Source organism: Mustela putorius, unplaced genomic scaffold (assembly GCF_011764305.1).
Source record: "Mustela putorius furo isolate JIRA1106 unplaced genomic scaffold, ASM1176430v1.1 tig00003853_pilon_pilon_pilon, whole genome shotgun sequence".
Classification (NCBI taxonomy): domain Eukaryota; kingdom Metazoa; phylum Chordata; class Mammalia; order Carnivora; family Mustelidae; genus Mustela; species Mustela putorius.
This window is the reverse complement of record NW_025422005.1, coordinates 22,828,831-22,846,284: the sequence shown is the minus strand read 5'-3', so window position 1 is coordinate 22,846,284 and position 17,454 is coordinate 22,828,831. Positions and strand designations below refer to the sequence as shown.

The following is a 17,454-nucleotide window of genomic DNA, read 5'->3' as shown; positions in this document are numbered from 1 at the left end:
GCAGAGAGGCAGAGAGGGGGGGGGGAGCAGGCTCCCCGCCGAGCAGAGAGCCCGACGCGGGACTCGACCCCAGGATCATGACCACACTGATCATGACCCGAGCCGAAGGCAGCGGCCTAACCCACTGAGCCACCCAGGTGCCCCTCCAGTCCTGCCTTTTAATGAGTGGATAGAAGAGAGCGTGGGTTTATGGAAACACCATTATTGACAGCCGTGTAATATTCCATGCCGTGGTTTCACCTCAACTTACCGAAATAGTCGTCTTGTTGGGAATGGTGCTATTTCCAGTTTTTTTTTTTTTTTTTTTCAAATATTGCCTTGGATCCCTTCGACCCCAGGGCCGGATGCCTGGCTGCCCAGTGTCAGAATCAGAAAGGCCCTTAGAGCACCAGGCTCCACTGTTGGTCTTGCAAAGGAGGCAGGAGGAGAAGGGAGAACAGGGCTCCTCCGGCTCGCGGAAGCCGGCTGGTGTCCAGGCTGTGGGTGCGAGTGGGGACCGGCTTGCTCCCCGTGGAGCCCACCCGGGCAAGGAGGGGAGGTCCCGGGAGGTGGCGGGAGCAGGGGATGAGTAGTGGACTAGCGAGGAACTAACTGATTGTGGAGTTCGGATGTGGGGTGGGGAGGGCTCGGCTGCCAGGATGCCCAGCACTTGGCTGAGCCGGGATGGGCCCACGGGGGTGTTTCCTGCCCTCTGAGCTGCCCTCGTGGGAGACTGGAGCTGGGTGTCTGGAAGAAGGGAAGGTGTGTCTGCGACAGTGTGTGCCTCTGGGCCTTGCTGTCAGGTTCAGCGTGGGCCTTCTCTGCCCCTCCTCACTGCTCCTGTCCAGCACTGAGGCCCTGTGCCCCCTTCCCCAGCAGATGCCGCCTTCGTGCCCCTCACCCTTCCAGCAGCCAGTGAATGTGGTGGCTTCTGGATTCCCAGCCAGGGCAGCTGTGAACGGGTGGGGGCTGGGGACCGAGGCGTCCCCCTTTCCCCGTCCTGGCTCTCCATTGTGTTGCCCCCTTGGCTGTCCCGCTGCCCAGAGCATGGCCTGGCCCACATTCCTGCAGTGACACTCTGGGTCTCCGGGTTGGAGCTGGTGAGCGTGAGGGGCACCGAGTTCTCACAGGACTCAGGGCCTTTTGGGGACAGGGACTGGTGGGGATGGAGCCTGTGGGGATCCAGAGGGCGTTGGCGAGACCACCCTGCTTCCCTGAGCTAATAATTACTGTCCCTGGACAAATCCTTTCACTTCCCTGAGTGCCGCCTGGCAGGCTCATTTCCCGCCATGCACCTCTCTAGTCCTGGGATGATGCAAGTCTCCCCTCTCTGGGCCTCAGTTTTCACATCTGTAGGAAAGAAGAGTGGAACCCAGTGAGCACTCAGGCCTGGTTTAGCCTGGAGGTGAGGACTGAGGAGGGGAACGTGCCAGGATAAGGCTGACAAATGAGTATGGTACTCCACCTCTGTAATTAGTGTCCCTGTTTAACCAAAGAGAGGCTCAGAGAGGTTAAGTAACTTGCCCAGAGTCACCCAGCAAGTAAGCCGAGCTGAACTTGAACCCAAGAGTGTGTGAATCTAGAGCTGGGCTCCCAACCGCTGCTCCCATTGCCCCCAGTCACCAAGAGAGCGGCGCCTGAGTCTGGCTCACGCAGGGAAGGAAGCTTGGGTAGAATTAATTATTCCTGGTTTTATTCTTAGCTTATGCAGCATGATTAGCAGTGCACAGGGGTGCTGGGCTCCGGGCCCCCTGCCAGCTGACCTAATTTGTGCGTCTGTGTCTGTAACCCGCCCTTTCTCCCAGCTCATCCAACCTCTCTTTTTCTGTCTGCACTCTCCCCTGCTGTGTGGCCTTGGCAATGCCTCTTAACCTCTCTGGGCATTAGCAGCCTCGTCTGTGGCATGGGTGTAATCATCCTGATTCTGTCTTCCAGGGTGAGGATGGTAAGGGACAAAGGAGACAAAATCTTCAGAAAGGATAATAGAAAGATTAGCATAGAATTAACGATAATTGCGCTGTGTTGATTTATTCGGCACTGCACCATGGGTCCTGTGCTCAGCCCGTTACCCGGATGATCCTATTTGATGCTCACAGCAACTGTAGGAAAGCAACACACTATTGTCAGCACCCCCATTTTACAGATGAGAAAGCTGAGGTGAGAGGTTCAGAGGCTTGCCTGTTGTCCCCCGAGTAGGAAGGGAGGAGCTGATACATTCTGGCTTAACCTCTGTGCTGTCCTCTTTTTCAGAGAAGGCTCATGATGGGTGAGGTGCGGGGCAGAAGCAACCCCAGACTTCTCTGGTCCGGGATGGGGGGTGACGTGGGGGGGAGAGGTGCAGAGGGAGGCTCCTCTGGTTTTCTCCCTGAATGCGTGCCCTGCGTCCTGCCCTCGGAGTGAGTGGCTGCAGACTGCGGATGTGAGCAGACATCCCAGAAGTCCAGCTGATTTGGGTCCCTCACCCCACCTGGCTGCTCTAAGACTCTGGAGGGGGTGGGTGAGGGTGAGTCGTGGAGGGGGAGGCCCTCCGATGGCGGTGGGAGTGTGTGGTGCCTCTTTGGGGTAAAGCTGTGGGCCAAGGTGGGTGGTGGGGAGGGGACAGCGAGGAAGAATGGCAGGGGTGTGGCAGCTCTGGGAAAGGGGGTCGTGTTTCACCCCGGTGTTGTGTGTACTTGTTTGTACCCACAAGGAGAGCACGCGTGGCACACATGTGTGTGTGAAGGAGACCGAGGGGTGCAGTTATCAGGGGCCTGCTGGTACAGCATCGGCAGCAGGATATACAAGGGTGCAGTGGGTCCTTTTTGGGGTATGTGGCTGGGGCAGCTCAGGGAGCACACGGTGTGTTTGCTGTGCATTGGGGCGTGTGGACAGGGCTCAGACATGGGTGTGTGTGAACAGTTGGGGGCGGTGAGTTCCAAACTGTGACCACACAAGGAGGGAGTGGGGCTGGGGGCGCAGGCGGAGGCCAGGCAGTGGGTTTGGGAGTCCAGACCTTCCCCCACTGCTGCTCCTGGAGCCTCGGGGTGGGAAGCAGGAGAGTCATGGTTTCTGCGCCGGCCTTCTGCACGGCCGGCGGTGGGGTGGGTGTGCTGGGTGGGTGTGCCACACGTGTGCAAGAGCAGAGCTTGGTTACAGCCCGTGAGGTCTGCGTGCCTGCCGTGGGGAACGTGTGCAGGGATGTGTGATTCAGGGAACAGACTCGGACATGGGAATGGCTTGGCATCCCCACGGTGATGGGGAGCCGCTCTGTGGTTCCATGTTGCTGGAGCTCGTGTGGGCCGGGTTGTCTGTGAGCGGAGGGTGTCGGTGAACGTGGCTCATAATCGTGTGTGTGCCGGCTCTGTGTGTGCAGCTGTGTGTGTCTGTGGGGCACAGCAGAGGAGGCAACCTGGATTGCTTGCTGGCTGCAGCGGGGGCCTGTTAGGCCTGTGGACGTGGGGTGCAGTGAGGGGCAGGGTCAGGCCATGGGTTCCTGGGGCCTTGGGGGTCCTGGGGCCTTCGGAGTCAGTGCTCCTTTAAGGGAAAGGCTTGGATAATTATGCTAATTATGCACGGAATTATGCAAATGGAGAGGTCGTTTAGGGGTCAAAGGCTGTTGTCCACATCCTCCTCTGGCACTTTGTGACTGCCTCCCAGGCTCAGTGCCCTGCCGCCATCTCTCCTCTCGTTTCTCCTGATCCTGCGGGAGCTGCAGCCACCCGCACCCCTGCAGCGTTCCTGGGGGGGTCCCCACTGAGCCCCTGCACCCCGGCTGGCCCAGGGAGGGGTCAGACTGGCACTCAGCTGGCTTTGGGGGGAGGGCTGGACAAGATGGCATCCTGGACCCCACCCCTCACCCCCACAGGTGTCCCCCTGTGTTAAGCTTTCAGGGGTGACTGGGCTGTTGGCCGTCCCTCCTTCCGTCTCATCTGGGGGCTGCTTATTATTCAGAAAGGAGGTTCTCTTGGATGCAGGTTTGGAAAATCACTGAGGTGGCCCCTTCCCCAGCTTTGCCTGATGAGCGTGAGGCTAAATTAAGATGTGAGAGAGTTCTTTCCCTCTGCCTCCCACTCTCGCCTTCTCTGCTTTCTCTCCCTCACCGAGTCCTCCCTGCGCCGCTCCCACCCCGTCTCCCCCCTCCACGTGCCCCTCTGACCCCTGGCTTCCCTCTGTCCTGCATCTCCGCGCCCCTGCCCCCCACCAACGCCCCGCATCCTCTCTGTTCTTCCATGATCTTTCCTCTCCTGCCCCCACCACATCTCTGTGGGGAGCTGGAGCTCCTGGTCCTTAGCATGGAGGAGCTGGTCGCCATGGTAACGGTTGTCATGTGGATGGCTACTGAGCTAGGGATGAATAGTATCTAGGTGAGAGGTACCTGAGTGGAGGCTGGTGGCTTCACAGGAGGCTCCGTGCTTGTCTCTGAGCCTCAGAGCGGCACCCTGTGGGCCCACCAGTGCCTGCCCCCTGCCCCCCACAGCCCGTGCCTGCACCTGTTTGTACCCAAAGGCACGCCAACACGAAATGCCTCTCCGCGGCTGCCTCTGGGTGCATGTGTATCAGGGTGTGTCTCTGTGCATTTTCTGTCTCTGGGTGTGTCATTTCAAGAGTCTGTGGCTCTGGGGGGCGTCTTTGGATTTGTGCAGGCCTTTCAGGGAGTTATCACAGGCTGTTGTGAGGCATTGGTCACCGAGGAATCATGTGGACTCCCTGTTTTGGCGCTCACATTTCCTCCAGTGTGGGGGTCCTCAGCGACCTCAGACCTCTTAGAACCCCTCCTCCAAGCTAGAGGTCTCTCAGCTACTCCCTGGCCTTTCTGGAAGGAGGGAAGGACCGGGAAGGTGGCTCCATCCACAAGTGGGAGTCTAGATCGCCGGTCCCTGCTCAGTCCCCATCCTGCTGTGTGGCCCTGAGCAGGAATCGCACACCTCTGGCTCCTGGCTGCTTGCCTAAGAATTGCGCAGAATGTCTCCAAGGGACTTCAGCGTGGCTGGTCTGGCGTGAAGAGGCTGGCAGTGCGGGGAGCCTTCCGCCTCCCTCCTCTGGGGTCCTGGGATTCACTCTTCCAGGCAGTGGGGGCAGAGATGGGGGCTGGGGCAAGTCGGGTGAGAGCTGCTCTGAGCTCCTGGAATGTCTAAAACCAAGAAAGACCCAGCAATTAGTCACGGGAGCAATTACACTAATTGTTCCACTCCATGACTCACTGGTAGCAAGTAAATACTGATTAATTCATTACTTGGCGTGTGTGTGTGTGTGTGTGTGTGTGTGTGTGTGGTAACAGGGGTGGGGTGGAGGGGATCTCCTGGCTCGCTGCCTTGGCCTCCTGCCCTGGTGGGCCTGGGTCGGGCTGTGGAGCAGGTGGTCAGGGCTGAGGCAGGAAGCCAGGTTTGGGGGCCTTGCCCTAGCTGCATGCGATCCCCAGAAGGGGGTCCGTCAGGGGGGTGGGGTTGTGAGAGCCGAGCTCCACACGCAGTGCTGACCCGGTCCCCCTCTGGCTCGCACCCCTCTTGTGGCTCCCCTCATCGGGCAGATGGTATAGCTGCCTGGACTCTTCCTCAGATCAGCGCTCGTGGTCATCTGACCTGCGGTCAGGATGAAAAGTAACCTCTTTCCAGGAGGAAGCTGTTCGTGGGTCTGCCAGAGCCTCCCATGATGGGGCTTCCCCTGCTGCACCTCCAGCCCCTCCTCCTCCACCCCTGCCCCAGCCATTAGTCCTGTCTTCCAGCCCAACTGTCCCTTAACAGACACTTCCTGAATACCTACTGTGTGCTGGGCAAGGTCCTGCCGCTGACCGTCGGTGGGGTGGGCAGCCGCCGAGTGAGGGCACAGGCAAGCAGTAGTGCTAAGTGTGAATTCAGAAGCCCAGGGGACTCTGAAAGATCAGACTGGGGGGCTTCTCGGCAGAAGTGATAAGGGCGGAGAGGTTAGCTGGCCGGACGCCGGAGGGTGAGGGGCTGGGGAGGAAACGTGTTCTGGGTGGAAGGAACAGCACGAGTGACAAGAGAGATCAGGCGTATTCCAAGAACCATAAGCTGCCGGCGGGCTGGAGTCCAGCAATTGGAGGGGTGCAGGGTGCAGAGGGACCTTGGATGAGGCTGGAGGGCAGGCAGGGCCAGTCCTGGGAGCCCAGGCTGTACCTCCTCACCTCGGAGCCTGTGCTCACTCCCTTCCTTCTGCTGGAGACGCCTTCTCTCTGTTGGGTTCTTGTGGTTGGAAGTGCCGATGCTCCAGATCTGGGCCCCAGGCGTCCGTCTCCCTTTGCTTGGGCGATCTCCCTGAGGGTAGGGACTGCCTGGGCCCAGCCTGGAATCGGGGTCAAAGGTATGGCAGAGGGTGGGGCCTGCCCCTGGGGGTGTGGGGGTGCCCTCCTGCTTTGCTTGCCCTTGCGCTGGCTCTCACACTGTGCAGGGTTGCAGTGGGGAGGGACGGCCCCAGCTCCAGGCCTCCTCAGGTTCTGACACCAGGAGGAGTCTTAGGCCAGGTGAGCTGGACCCTTCGAGAAATCCCTCTTACCCCTTCTGACCCTGTGGAAGTGGAAGTGGCCTTGGGGCCCTGAGCTAACACAGGCATTGAGATCCTTTGTGGAAAGATGTGCCAACTTCTTGTTTTGGGGAAGGACCAGGGCCAGGGCTAGAGCCGGCACTCCCCTCTCTCCTCACCCCTGCCTCAGCCACCCTTACCCAAGGTACTTCCCTCTCAAAGCCCCAAATCTCCCCAAACCCCATGTCTGTGTGATGGGACTAATTGCACTGCCTTTGGGATTGTGGGGTCTCAAACTTCGGGTCCCCAGCAGGGTCTGAACCTCACTGTGTCATGTGCTATCTGGTGACTGGGGGCGGCCGTGTGGGCCTCAGCTCCCTAGTCTGTGGAATGGCGGCCCGTCTCTGCTCTTGAGGACTGGGTGGGCTGTCTGTGACAGGCACTTTGAGGGTGGCTCTGATGACAGCGGCCACACTGAGAGTCAGGCTACTCTGTGCAACAGGTGCTCGACGCTGCGCCTGTGTTAGCCCGCTGCGTGCTCACACCTGTGTTAGCCCACTCTGCGTGCTCACACCCGCATTAGCTCACTGTGTGCTCACACCCACGTTAGCCCGCTGTGTGCTCACAACCACGTTAGCCCGCTGCCTGCTCACACCCATGTTAGCTCACTCTGCGTGCTCACACCTGTGTTAGCCCACTCTGCGTGCTCACACCCACGTTAGTCCACTGTGTGCTCACACCCACGTTAGCCCAGTGTGTGCTAACACCGTTAGCCTGCTGTGTGCTTACACCCACGTTAGCCCACTCTGCATGCTCACACCCACATTAGCCCGCTGCGTGCTCATAGCATCCCGAGAAGGTGGGCACTGTTTGCTTATGTGTAATGAGTAAACTGAGGCAGGGAGAGACCAAATAACTCTCCCCAGGTTACCCACACGGTGAGTGCTGGAGCCAGACTCACAGCCAGCCTTCTGGCTCTCAGCCCAGCTCTGCCACCCCTGCAGTTCTGATCAGGGCGTGGGGGAGTGGCCCGGTCCCCAGTGGTGGCCAACTGGCAGGAAGATGGGGCTGCTACCCTGGCCCCACCGGGCGGGTGTGGGAAGTGATAATCAGGCCCTCCTGGCTCTGTTTGCCCATGGAGTGGCCACGCCCAGTGCTGTCCCTCATTGTCACTTGGCCCCTGAGCGTGTCTCTTGTCCCTCCGGGCCCACCCAGGCTGCTGGCCTCAGGTACTGAGCTCTCTGCCTGTCCCTGCCCTCCCTAGGCTCAGCGCTGGCGCAGCGAGAACTTCGAGAGGCCCGTGGACCTCGAGGGCTCTGGGGATGATGACTCCTTCCCCGACGATGAGCTGGATGACCTCTACTCAGGGTCGGGCTCGGGTTGTAAGTACCAACCCCACCACCATGCCCTCCACTTCCATGTGGGGTGGGGGAAAGGGGAGGTCAGGCAGGGGAAGCTCCTGGACCCCAGGCCCCAGAAGGGCAGAACGTCCTCCTGGGGCTGGAACCAGGGCCTTGAGACCTCAGAGCTTAGGACTGCCCACTCCCCACTGTTCTGCTTGCATTCTGCAAGCCCTGCTTGTGACTCTGCAGACCTCCCACCCGTGTCTGGGGTCATGATGCTCCTCAGTGACCCAGGGAACAGTACTGTCCTGACCTCTTGCAGGGTCGTAGTAGCCTCATCTGGGTTGCAGGGGCCTATCCTCAGCGAGATCACTGGGCTGACTCCGCTTGGGTCAGGTGCCTCTCCCATCCAATCACCGGGGGCCCAGGGCAGTTTCAGGGTGCGACGGAAAGGGGCAGAGGCCTCCACTGTGCCTGGGAGTCCGGTTCTGTGGCCTGGCCCTGGGGAAGGCCAACAGAGTGGTGCGAGGGGAGGGAGGACCTGAGTTCGAATCCCGGCTTTGCCACCCAGTGGCCGTACCTGCTGCAGCCTCTCCCCCTCACTGGGGCCCTGTGTTCTCACCTGGGAATAATGAGACTAAATATGCCTTCTTCTCAGCGCCTCTGGAAGGCTTCAGCATAAGATGTCAGGGCCTGGAACAGAAAAGGAGCTCAGGAAATGGTGGTGAAAAGGGCTGTGTGCTCGGGGTGCCCGGCTGGCTTGGTTGGTGATACCTGTGCCTCTTGATCTGGGGTTGTGAGTTTGAGCCTCACACTGGGTGTAGAGATTATTTAAAAAACAAAAAGGAGTCCGTGCTGAGATTGGGCCCAGGGAGGGGACAGGACTGCCCGCTGGGATGTAGGAAGTCTGCGAGCCATGGCCCCGGTCTCCCGTGGTCCCCTGCCTCAGGTTTCCCTGCTTTTGCTTCCTCCGCGTAAGCCTCTTGCAAGTTAATCTTGGTAAAATCCACCTCTGCTGGGTCATGTCTCTCCTGAATCTCTCCGGCCACTCTCTACCCCTCCTGTCTCTGTCTGGTCAGGCACCCCTTCTTTTTGTCCGTTTCTCCTCATTTCCTCCCGGGCCCCTTCATGTGTCCTGGCTCAGAGACAGCCAGGGTGCCCTGGGATTCCCCTGCAGGAGGGGCGCCTTCTCCTCCTTGCTGTCTCCCTGTGGCCTGAGCCTTTGGGGGAGCTGTGGCTGTGCCCACCCCACCATGCTCATGGTAAGGGTACCCAGGTCTGGCTTTTCCCAGAATGCCACTCCCTGCTGGCCCCCAGTCTTTAGCAAGGGCTAAACGCCCTGTAGGGATTTAATTGCCACTGGTCTGGGTTCAGCCTGCCAGAAGGTCCAGGCTGGGTGGTTTGGGAATAATCAGAAAAGGCTTCCTAGAAGAGGTGCCCCCCTAGAAGAAATTCTGGCCAGGCAGAGAGGACTTAGGGAATAGCCACCAGCCGACTAGTAACCTTTGGCCAGGTTGTGCCTTCCCTCTTTCCGTCATCTTGTCCCGGGAAAATTAAGTAAAGTGAGGGTTGGGAGCCCCCCCCACCCCACCAATTTGATGGCCATTGCTTCCCTGGGACCCTCGAACCCCTCGTGAGCACCCAGCTCCCTAGCTCTCTCCTCTCCCCTGCCTCCTCAGACTTTGAGCAGGAGTCGGGCATTGAGACAGCCATGCGGTTCAGCCCAGACGTGGCCATGGCGGTGTCGACCACGCCCGCAGTGCTGCCCACCGTGGACATCCAGCCTGTGGGCACCCCGTTGGAAGAGCTCCCTTCTGGGCACCCCACCCCAGAGCCAGCCACTAGCCCCCCCGTGGTGACAGAGGTACCAGAAGAACCCAGCCAGAGAGCCACGACCATCTCCACTCCCACGGCTACCACAGCTGCTACGACTGCAGGGGCCCTAAGTGTGGCCACGGTGCCTGCCACGGTGGCCACTGCCGCCCCCAGCCTCCCCGCGGCCCCCCCTTCCGCGGCCACCACCTCCGTCATAAGGACCACCGGTGTGCGGAGGCTTCTGCCTCTTCCATTGACCACGGCAGTCACGGCCCGGGCCACCACTCCAGCGGCACCCGCACCTCCCACCACGGTGGCTGTCTTGGACACAGAGGCCCCGACACCTAGGATGGTCAGCACAGCTACCTCCAGGCCAAAGGCCCTTCCCAGGCCAGCTACCACCCAGGAGCCTGACATCCCCGAGAAGAGCACCTTGCCCCTGGGGACCACTGCCCCTGGACCCACAGAGGTGGCTCAGGTGAGCAGGTGGGGAGAGGAGGGAGGGTCAGGGCCTGGGGGGAGGGTTTGGGGATGGAGAGGGTGAGAGAGGCATGAGGCCAGAGGGCTGAGGCTGAGAGTGAGTCCCGGGATGGGGACAGAGGTCAAGGGGCCGGGGATGGAAAGGAGACCAGGATACTGGGACCAGATATGGATGGGGAAAGGAGTGGGTGAAGCGTGGCGGCGGTGGGGAGGGCCAGGGGCCTGTGGGTTGAGGTGAGCATTGCGGCGTGGGGTTCTCCCACTGCCCTTGGGAGCCCCATGACCTCAGGAAGTCACCAGTCCTCTCTGTACATCTGTTCCCTGTTCCCTCATCTGCCAGGAGGAGGAAACAGTAGGATGCGAACAGTAGCATGGTGGGAATTGTCCAGTGCCTGGAACAGTGCCTGGCAGTAGTAAACCCACCAGAAGTTTCCCTGTTGTCATTGTCACCACTGTCGCTGTCGCTGTTAGTCTGAGGGTGACTGAGAGGGAGACTGCGGGAGAGGAGAACCTGTAGTCCACGCGTGCAGCCTGTTGCCCGGGGGCCCCCTGCCAGCCCTCAGCCCGCACCCACACCTGTCCCTCGGGGCGGCACTGCCTCTTCCTCCCGTGACAGAGACGGCTTAGTGGGTCACTGCCAGGTCGGGATCTGAGACCTGCAATAGGCTGGGGTGCACGCGTGTGGTGGTGGGGAACAGTTAGGGGTAGGGGATGAAGGGTTCAGGGGAAGAGGGTGAAGATGTCAGGGAGGTGGGGATGCATAGGATCAAGGAATTGGGAGAAGTCGCCAGGTCCCTGCTGGGTACCAGGGGCACGTGGGGCGGGGGGGGGGGAGGTAGCAGCTCCAACCCAGGTACAGAAGCCCTTTGTCAAGCAGAAGAGGGCCTTTAGGGGGCTGAGCTGCTGGCAGGTCCAGGCCAGCCCCAGCTGGGTGCGAGCCTTGCCCTCAGCACCCCTCAACTCCCGGGGCAGCCTGGTGTCCCATGGTTTCAGCTAGGCAGGAAGGGTAGAGAAAGCAGGACACCAGGCCCAGCTCTCCTCACTCACCCGGGGGACATCTGAGCCCTGGTCCTGCTTCCACACAGTGGGAGCCCCTGGGCTGCTCTCCCGGACACACCTCCAGGGGGCATGGTGCCCTGCAGGGGTGCTCTTGTGCTGACCCCTCCACCCCCAGGCCGAGGTACTCCCTCTGCCCCAGGTACACGGGCGGTGGCCCAGGCTGCTTCGAGCAGCCCCCAGACAGCAGTTTGACACAGTCCCCCAAGGATGATCACTATGGCGGCAAGAGGGAGATGGGACAGAGGGCTGGGGACAGGATGTGGCTTGGGGAGAGAGGCAGGGTAGTGTGGTGGTCACAGACACAGCCAAGGGAGCTGGAGACAGCGGGATTTTTGTTCTGTTTCCACTGCTTCCTAGCTGTGTGTCCTTGGCAAGTCACTTTGCTTCTCTGAGCCTTTTTTCAGCTCTGTAAATTAGGGGCAATAATATCTCCTTTGGGAGATGTCGTGAGGGCCAAATGCCTATAACCTGTTTTAGCACCGTGCCTGGCATGTGGCGAGTGCTTCATAAATGTCAGGCCCACTGAGGATGGGGGGGTCGTGTGTGGGGGAGGAGGGTGGGCTGCGGGGAGGCCCAGCTCCCGGGCTCATGCCACGCTCCCCACAGACCCCAACTCCGGAGTCCGTCCTGACCACGATCCGGGATGAGCCTGAGGTGCCTGTGAGTGGGGGGCCCAGCGGGGACTTTGAGCTGCCAGAGGAGGAGACCACACAGCCAGACACAGCCAATGAGGTGGTGGCCGTGGGTGGGGCCGCCGACAAGCCATCAGCTCCACCTGGGGCGCTGCCCAAGGGTGCACGCCCAGGCCCCGGCCTCCTGGACAACGCCATCGACTCAGGCAGCTCAGCGGCTCAGCTGCCCCAGAGAAGCATCCTGGAGCGGAAGGAGGTGCTCGTAGGTGAGGCTTGGGGCCCGGGAAGAGCCCAGAGTGAGGCAGCTGGTCCAGCCTCAGTTTGACCTCTAGGAACCCAAGAAGAGGTCTGGGTATGGGTTTCTAGGAGCCCCGTTTCCTAGGGAGGGAAAGGTGGGGACTCAGCCCCCAGACCCACCCTCTAGGTCGTCCTTTGACCTTCCCCTGTCCCAGGGTCTGACCTTGATGCTTGCTTCCCTGGGCCGTGCTGGTTGACCCTTCTGGGCCTTGGTCCTTGAGCCCTGATCTCTGACTCTATCCTTTGGCTTGACCTGCCCCCAGCCTTGACGCCCCAAGGACCTGCCTTGGCTGAGTCTACAGTCTCTGGACTCGTGTTCCAGACTCTGCTCCCCGCTCAGGAGCCGCATGGCCCTGGTGCGGGTCTTCCAGCTCTCCAGCCTCCCTTGTCCTCGTCCATGGAAGGGAGGGGCGAGTGTCATTCTGCTCTTCACTGGTTCTCACTGCACATCTGCTCCTAAGTTAACTTTTTATTACTTTTTTTTTAAAGTAAGCTCTGGGCCCTTCCATAGTTGGGATGTATCATAGTTCAGCTGCCACAGTTTTTTGCTCTCCTAACGTCTATAAAATGTGGGCTCGTCCATGACTGGTGGCGTCTCACACTCTCTTGGAGCGTGTGTGGGGTTTTGAGTGCGCAGGCAGGCGCCTGGAAGGGAGCCAGGCCCGAGCAAGCAGCTGTGAGGCCCGGCCCCCAGCCTCAGATTCAAGGCTCTGGGCCCCCCTCCCCATGCCCAAAGCTCCTCCCGCCCTGTCTTCAGCCCTTGACCTCTGCCTTCTTCCTCCACAGCTGTGATTGTAGGTGGGGTGGTGGGCGCCCTGTTCGCTGCCTTCCTGGTCACCTTACTCATCTACCGCATGAAAAAGAAGGACGAGGGAAGCTACACCTTGGAGGAGCCCAAGCAGGCGAGCGTCACGTACCAGAAGCCCGACAAGCAGGAGGAGTTCTACGCCTAGCGGAGCCACAGTGCCTCCCGCAGCTCAGCAGCGCCCCCTGCCTAGCCCCCGGCCCGGCCCTACCAGCCCTGGCCCAGGACTGGGCCTGGAAGGGAGCCCGGCCTCAGTTCATCTCTGCCCGCCCTCCTGAGGTCTGCCCAGACTGCCAGCCTCACAGAGACCTCACCCGAGGAACAGGGGGCAGTGCCATCGGCTCTGACTGTGCCCTTACGAGCTCATCTGTCGTTTCCTCCTTCCCATCGGCCTGCAGCGGGACCTTGTGTCAGACGGACAGGAGGAAGGAGGCTGCGGATTGGCTGCCGGCAGGAGGGGCGGGGCTTGACAGGGGCTCGAGCCCCACCCCGGCCCCACGGGGCTGGCCCACGTCTCCTTCTGGAGCCTGACAGGCGCTCAGGCCGGTTTCCAGGACGAGCACTGGGCCGGATCAGCCCTTAAAATCACTAAGAAGCGGCAGCCTCTTGCCACTGTCCCAGGGCCCCTCTCTGCCAGGGAGAGAGGGTACCTGTTGCCACCAGCCTGTTCTGTCCTAGCCTCTCTGGGGCTGTGGGGTCCTTCTCCCCTCACCCTGCCCTGTATGCCCATACCACAGGCCTCCCCTTAGTCCCCATCTGCCCCCGAGGAACTGACTTCCTGAGAGTACCCTGGGGGCCCCTGGCAAGGACAGGCGGGGCTACTCAGACTGCCCTCTTGCCAGTGGGCTCTGCCCAGACACCATCTCCTGCACGGTCACATCATGTCACACACAAGCACGCAGTGACAGAAGCCTACTCGATCCTGCTGCCCAGTGCAGACCTGTCACAGACACGCACGTTCTTCCAAAGACGCTGATTCTCCCGTGTCTCTCACAGTCCCCTAAGGCTTATGACGATGGGAGTCACCAGATGCCATCACCTGATGGTGACCGTGCGGCCTGCCCCTCTCCCCAACATACACTGTGGCACCACGCATGTTGTCTCCAGCTTTCAGGTTCCCTGGAGATGGTGGAGGCAAGCTGGAGCAGTCAGCCCATATTGGGTCCCCTGAGTTGCCCTGTCACACTCAGTCCTTCACCACGACACCAACACCAACCACATTGCCCGCGACCCTGACCCGTCAGACACAACCCCATGTGGATGCCCAGGCTCGCCCCACACGGCCCCAAGCTCGCACCCTGGAATAAAGGGTGGCACGGTGGGTATGTGGCCATAAGCCCCCCGGGGCCCTGCACACCTGGGAAGCTCGCCCCCCTTCCCGCTATCACTCGCCAGGGGGTTAGTCCAGGGCCAGCACCCCTGCTCGCCAGGAGCCTTGCTAAGGAGGGCAGGCTGGTTCTTGGAATGTGGCCCCAGGCTGGGGAGGGGGCTGGGGTCTCCTAGGACCACAAGCCCTGGGCAGGGAGGGGCGTGTGGCCTGGCTCCTGGTCTCCTCATGTCCCCCTTCTGCTCTGAGCTAGGGGCTGATTCTGCCTCCCAGGACACAAGTCCCCAAAGTGCCTGCGAGGGTGGGCCCTGCTGCCCGGGGCCTCCTGCACCCTCTCCCCCACCCACCGGCCTCTCCAGTCCCACCGTGGTCCCTCCCTGGGGCCCTCCCCGTGCACACTGACCCCCTCATTGGCCAGACCACCTGCTGGTTCTCCTGGGTGTGGTTGCACAAGCCGCACCAGCAGGGAACAGTCCATCCAGACTCACAGCCCCAGGCCGGGGTGCTGCAGGCCTCAGCCTGCCTCCCCCTTCTTTGTTACCCTTATGGGGGTGGGGGGCTGCCTCTGTAGATATTTTAAATGTGGGGCCACACATCTCTTGTGGGGAGGCTGTGCTTGGTTGGGGGCTCACCAGGGCACGGGGTGGGATCTGAGTTGTGGTTGGCTGGCACTCACACCCCCCCATCACCTTCAGCCCGGATTAAAGTCAGGAACCCAGCTTTTATTTCTGTTCCCTTTTCACGACTCCCTGGCAGCAAATTTATGCAGGGGGAGGAGGAGGGGTGCCTGAGCTTCCAGGGAACTTCTCCCCGTCTTTTGCTACCATCCTGCTTCCAGGTCAGGGCTCTGTCTTTTAGAGCCAGTGTCACCCTGGGTAGGGCCTGGAAGCTTGTGAGGAAGTCAGCCTTGGAAGGCGGCAGGAGTGAGGGGAGGCACCCTGCGCCCATGATTTGTTAAGGTGAGGTGACCTGGCCTCTGTTGTCCCCAGAGCAGAAGGGCTGGGGGGAGGGCGAGACCACCACCCCGGGCTCCCTCTACCCTGCTCCCGGGGCGGGGGGGGCTACTGTCTTGGGGCCGGCAGCTCTGGTGACGAGGCCTGGGCAGGCCAAGGCTGAGAAGCCAGGGAGCATGGAGGAGAGAGGACACGAACCCAGGGATGGTGGGCCCAGGGTTGGAGACCCTGGCGCGGGCCAGGGCCCATAATCGGGTAGGGCCGGGCAAGGATGAGTGAGCTGGGCTCGGTCTGACTAGAATGGGCTCGGAGTGGCCTGCGTGGGTCTAGCCAGGCTCCAGCAGGCCTCACTCCCCACATCCTGTGGGCTGGCTTCTAACTTGGGGCTTTGCCTCCCAGCACTGGCCTCTTCTCTCAGTCCTTTGCACTTGAGAGAAGGGGCTGAGGGCCTTGTTCGTGGAGCCCTGGACCCACGACAAAGGCCCAGGCATTATTGGAGCCCTGGACCCACGACAAAGGCCCAGGCATTATCCTCATGAAACTGAATACATTCTGACTGGTCCAAATGCACTCCAGCCGGCCCAGCTTGGGCAGGGCTGGCCAAGAGAGAGGTCGGTTCAGAGGATGAGCTGGAGCTCTCCTCGGTGCAATGTGGGAGCCGGGGCTCTCCCCAGCCTGGGCGCAAGGGGGACATGTCTGGTCAACCCAAGTGTGGTTGGGAGAGGGAGTCCTGGGGGAGCCCTGGCATCTCCTGGAAGCCGGGCAAATTCCCAAGGGGAGGGAGCTGGTGTGGCTTGAGCCTGGGCCTCAGCTGCCAGGGAGAGCGCCTGGGGCCTCCAGAAGTGGGGTTTGGCTCTCCCTGGCTCTGCTTCCCTAGGAGGCCAGAGTGGGGTGCGTCTCCTGGAAGGTTTGTCCCCTTGAGCCCTGCAGGCGGCTGCGTGGTAACCAGGGCTGGATGAGACAGACCGGCGGACAGTGGCCAGACGGCCCCCCACAAGGGTCGGCCAAGCCAGCTGTCCAGGCCTCCAGGCTTGGGCCCAGGGCATGGGATGCAGACCCGGCTGGGCCTCTCAGGTGGGGGCAGGAGTGGCCACCTCCTCCTCTGCTCTCCTGAGTTTCTCCTGACAGCCAGCAGCCTGGACTTGCTTCCTCAGGCCTCCTGCCTGTAAATAGAAGCCCACAAACTGTACAGATTTACAGAGACGCCAAGACCGGGCCCTGGGGTTGCCAGCTCAGGGCCGATGGTTACGGCCTCCACCAGGCGCCTGCTTGGCAGCTCAGTGCACCAGCTCAGTGCACCCGACCCCAGCGTGGCAAACACATGTAAATATATTTCGTAGGCAGTGTGGCTCCAGAGAGCCCCCTGAAGACAGTGTCCCTCCTGTGCGCCCTTTCTCCTGTACAGAAACCCCCTGAGCACCTGACGGGAGTGTGTCCTTCCCTCCCCCAGGCCTTCCCCGCCCTTTCTCTCCCCCATAACCTGTTTATTAACCATAACTGTCCTGAGTTCATGGCCAAATCTCTAAGGAGAAGTGGAGGGAAAAGACTGGAAAAAGAGACCCAGGTGCCTGACCCACCGTGGGTGCTTACCTGGCCCAGCCTTGTGAAGGAGCTGTTTGGGGTTTTTTGTTTCTGGGTTTTTTTTGGTTTGTTTGTTTGTTTGTGTTTTTTTGTTTTTGTTTTTGTTTTTTAACACTTCCCGTGCTGTGCCCATTTATAAGAGGAAATAAAATTAAGCTGAAATGATGCAGTGTCGTCAGTGTGAGATAAATATGGATGCTTTGTTGGGGGTGGGGGACAGCCTGTGCCCTCCCCGCCCCCTACCCAGGCCGAGCTACCCTCACCTTCAGGGGGAATTGAGAACCAAGCAAGGGAGATTGCCCGGCAACTCCTCATGGGAACCATTATGGTCAAAGCTGCTGTTGGTTGAGAGTGTTCGGGAAACCACAGAGCTGACTGTGGTAAGGCCAGATGGGGGCTGTGGTTGGGTGGGGGCCACGCTGTGGTGGTGCTGGGGGGCCTGTGGTTCACCCCCAGGGGAAGATCTGGTTTCAGGCCACAAAGAAACAATCTTGGAACCTTGGTCTCAAGGACCAAGGACTCGGACAGACCAAGCCTGGGTGGCTCTGGGGTCAGTAGGCCCGGCTTTAAGCTCAAGTGACATTTCCTACCTCTGATGCAGGAGAAGCTGCTTATGAGCTCTCTGAGCCTCAACTGTCTCACCTGCGAAGCAGTGATAACAACTGCCATCCCCTAAATGGAATGGGGTAAGGGTTACGTGAGGAAGAGCACGGCACAGAGCCGGAAT

At 60.6% G+C, this 17,454-nt stretch overlaps 1 protein-coding gene across 1 annotated transcript in view; it reads left to right on the top strand.

Moving 5' to 3' along the window:
* The window catches only part of SDC3 (syndecan 3), a 37,689-nt gene extending 20,797 nt beyond the window's left edge, over nucleotides 1-16,892 (top strand). The window contains exons 2-5 of the mRNA XM_045064079.1: nucleotides 7,700-7,817; nucleotides 9,458-10,071; nucleotides 11,739-12,030; nucleotides 12,848-16,892. Of these exons, the coding sequence (XP_044920014.1) occupies nucleotides 7,700-7,817; nucleotides 9,458-10,071; nucleotides 11,739-12,030; nucleotides 12,848-13,014 (1,191 nt within the window). The 3' untranslated portion in view covers nucleotides 13,015-16,892. The remainder of the gene's footprint in view (nucleotides 1-7,699; nucleotides 7,818-9,457; nucleotides 10,072-11,738; nucleotides 12,031-12,847) is intronic.
* Nucleotides 16,893-17,454: the final 562 nt, after the last annotated feature.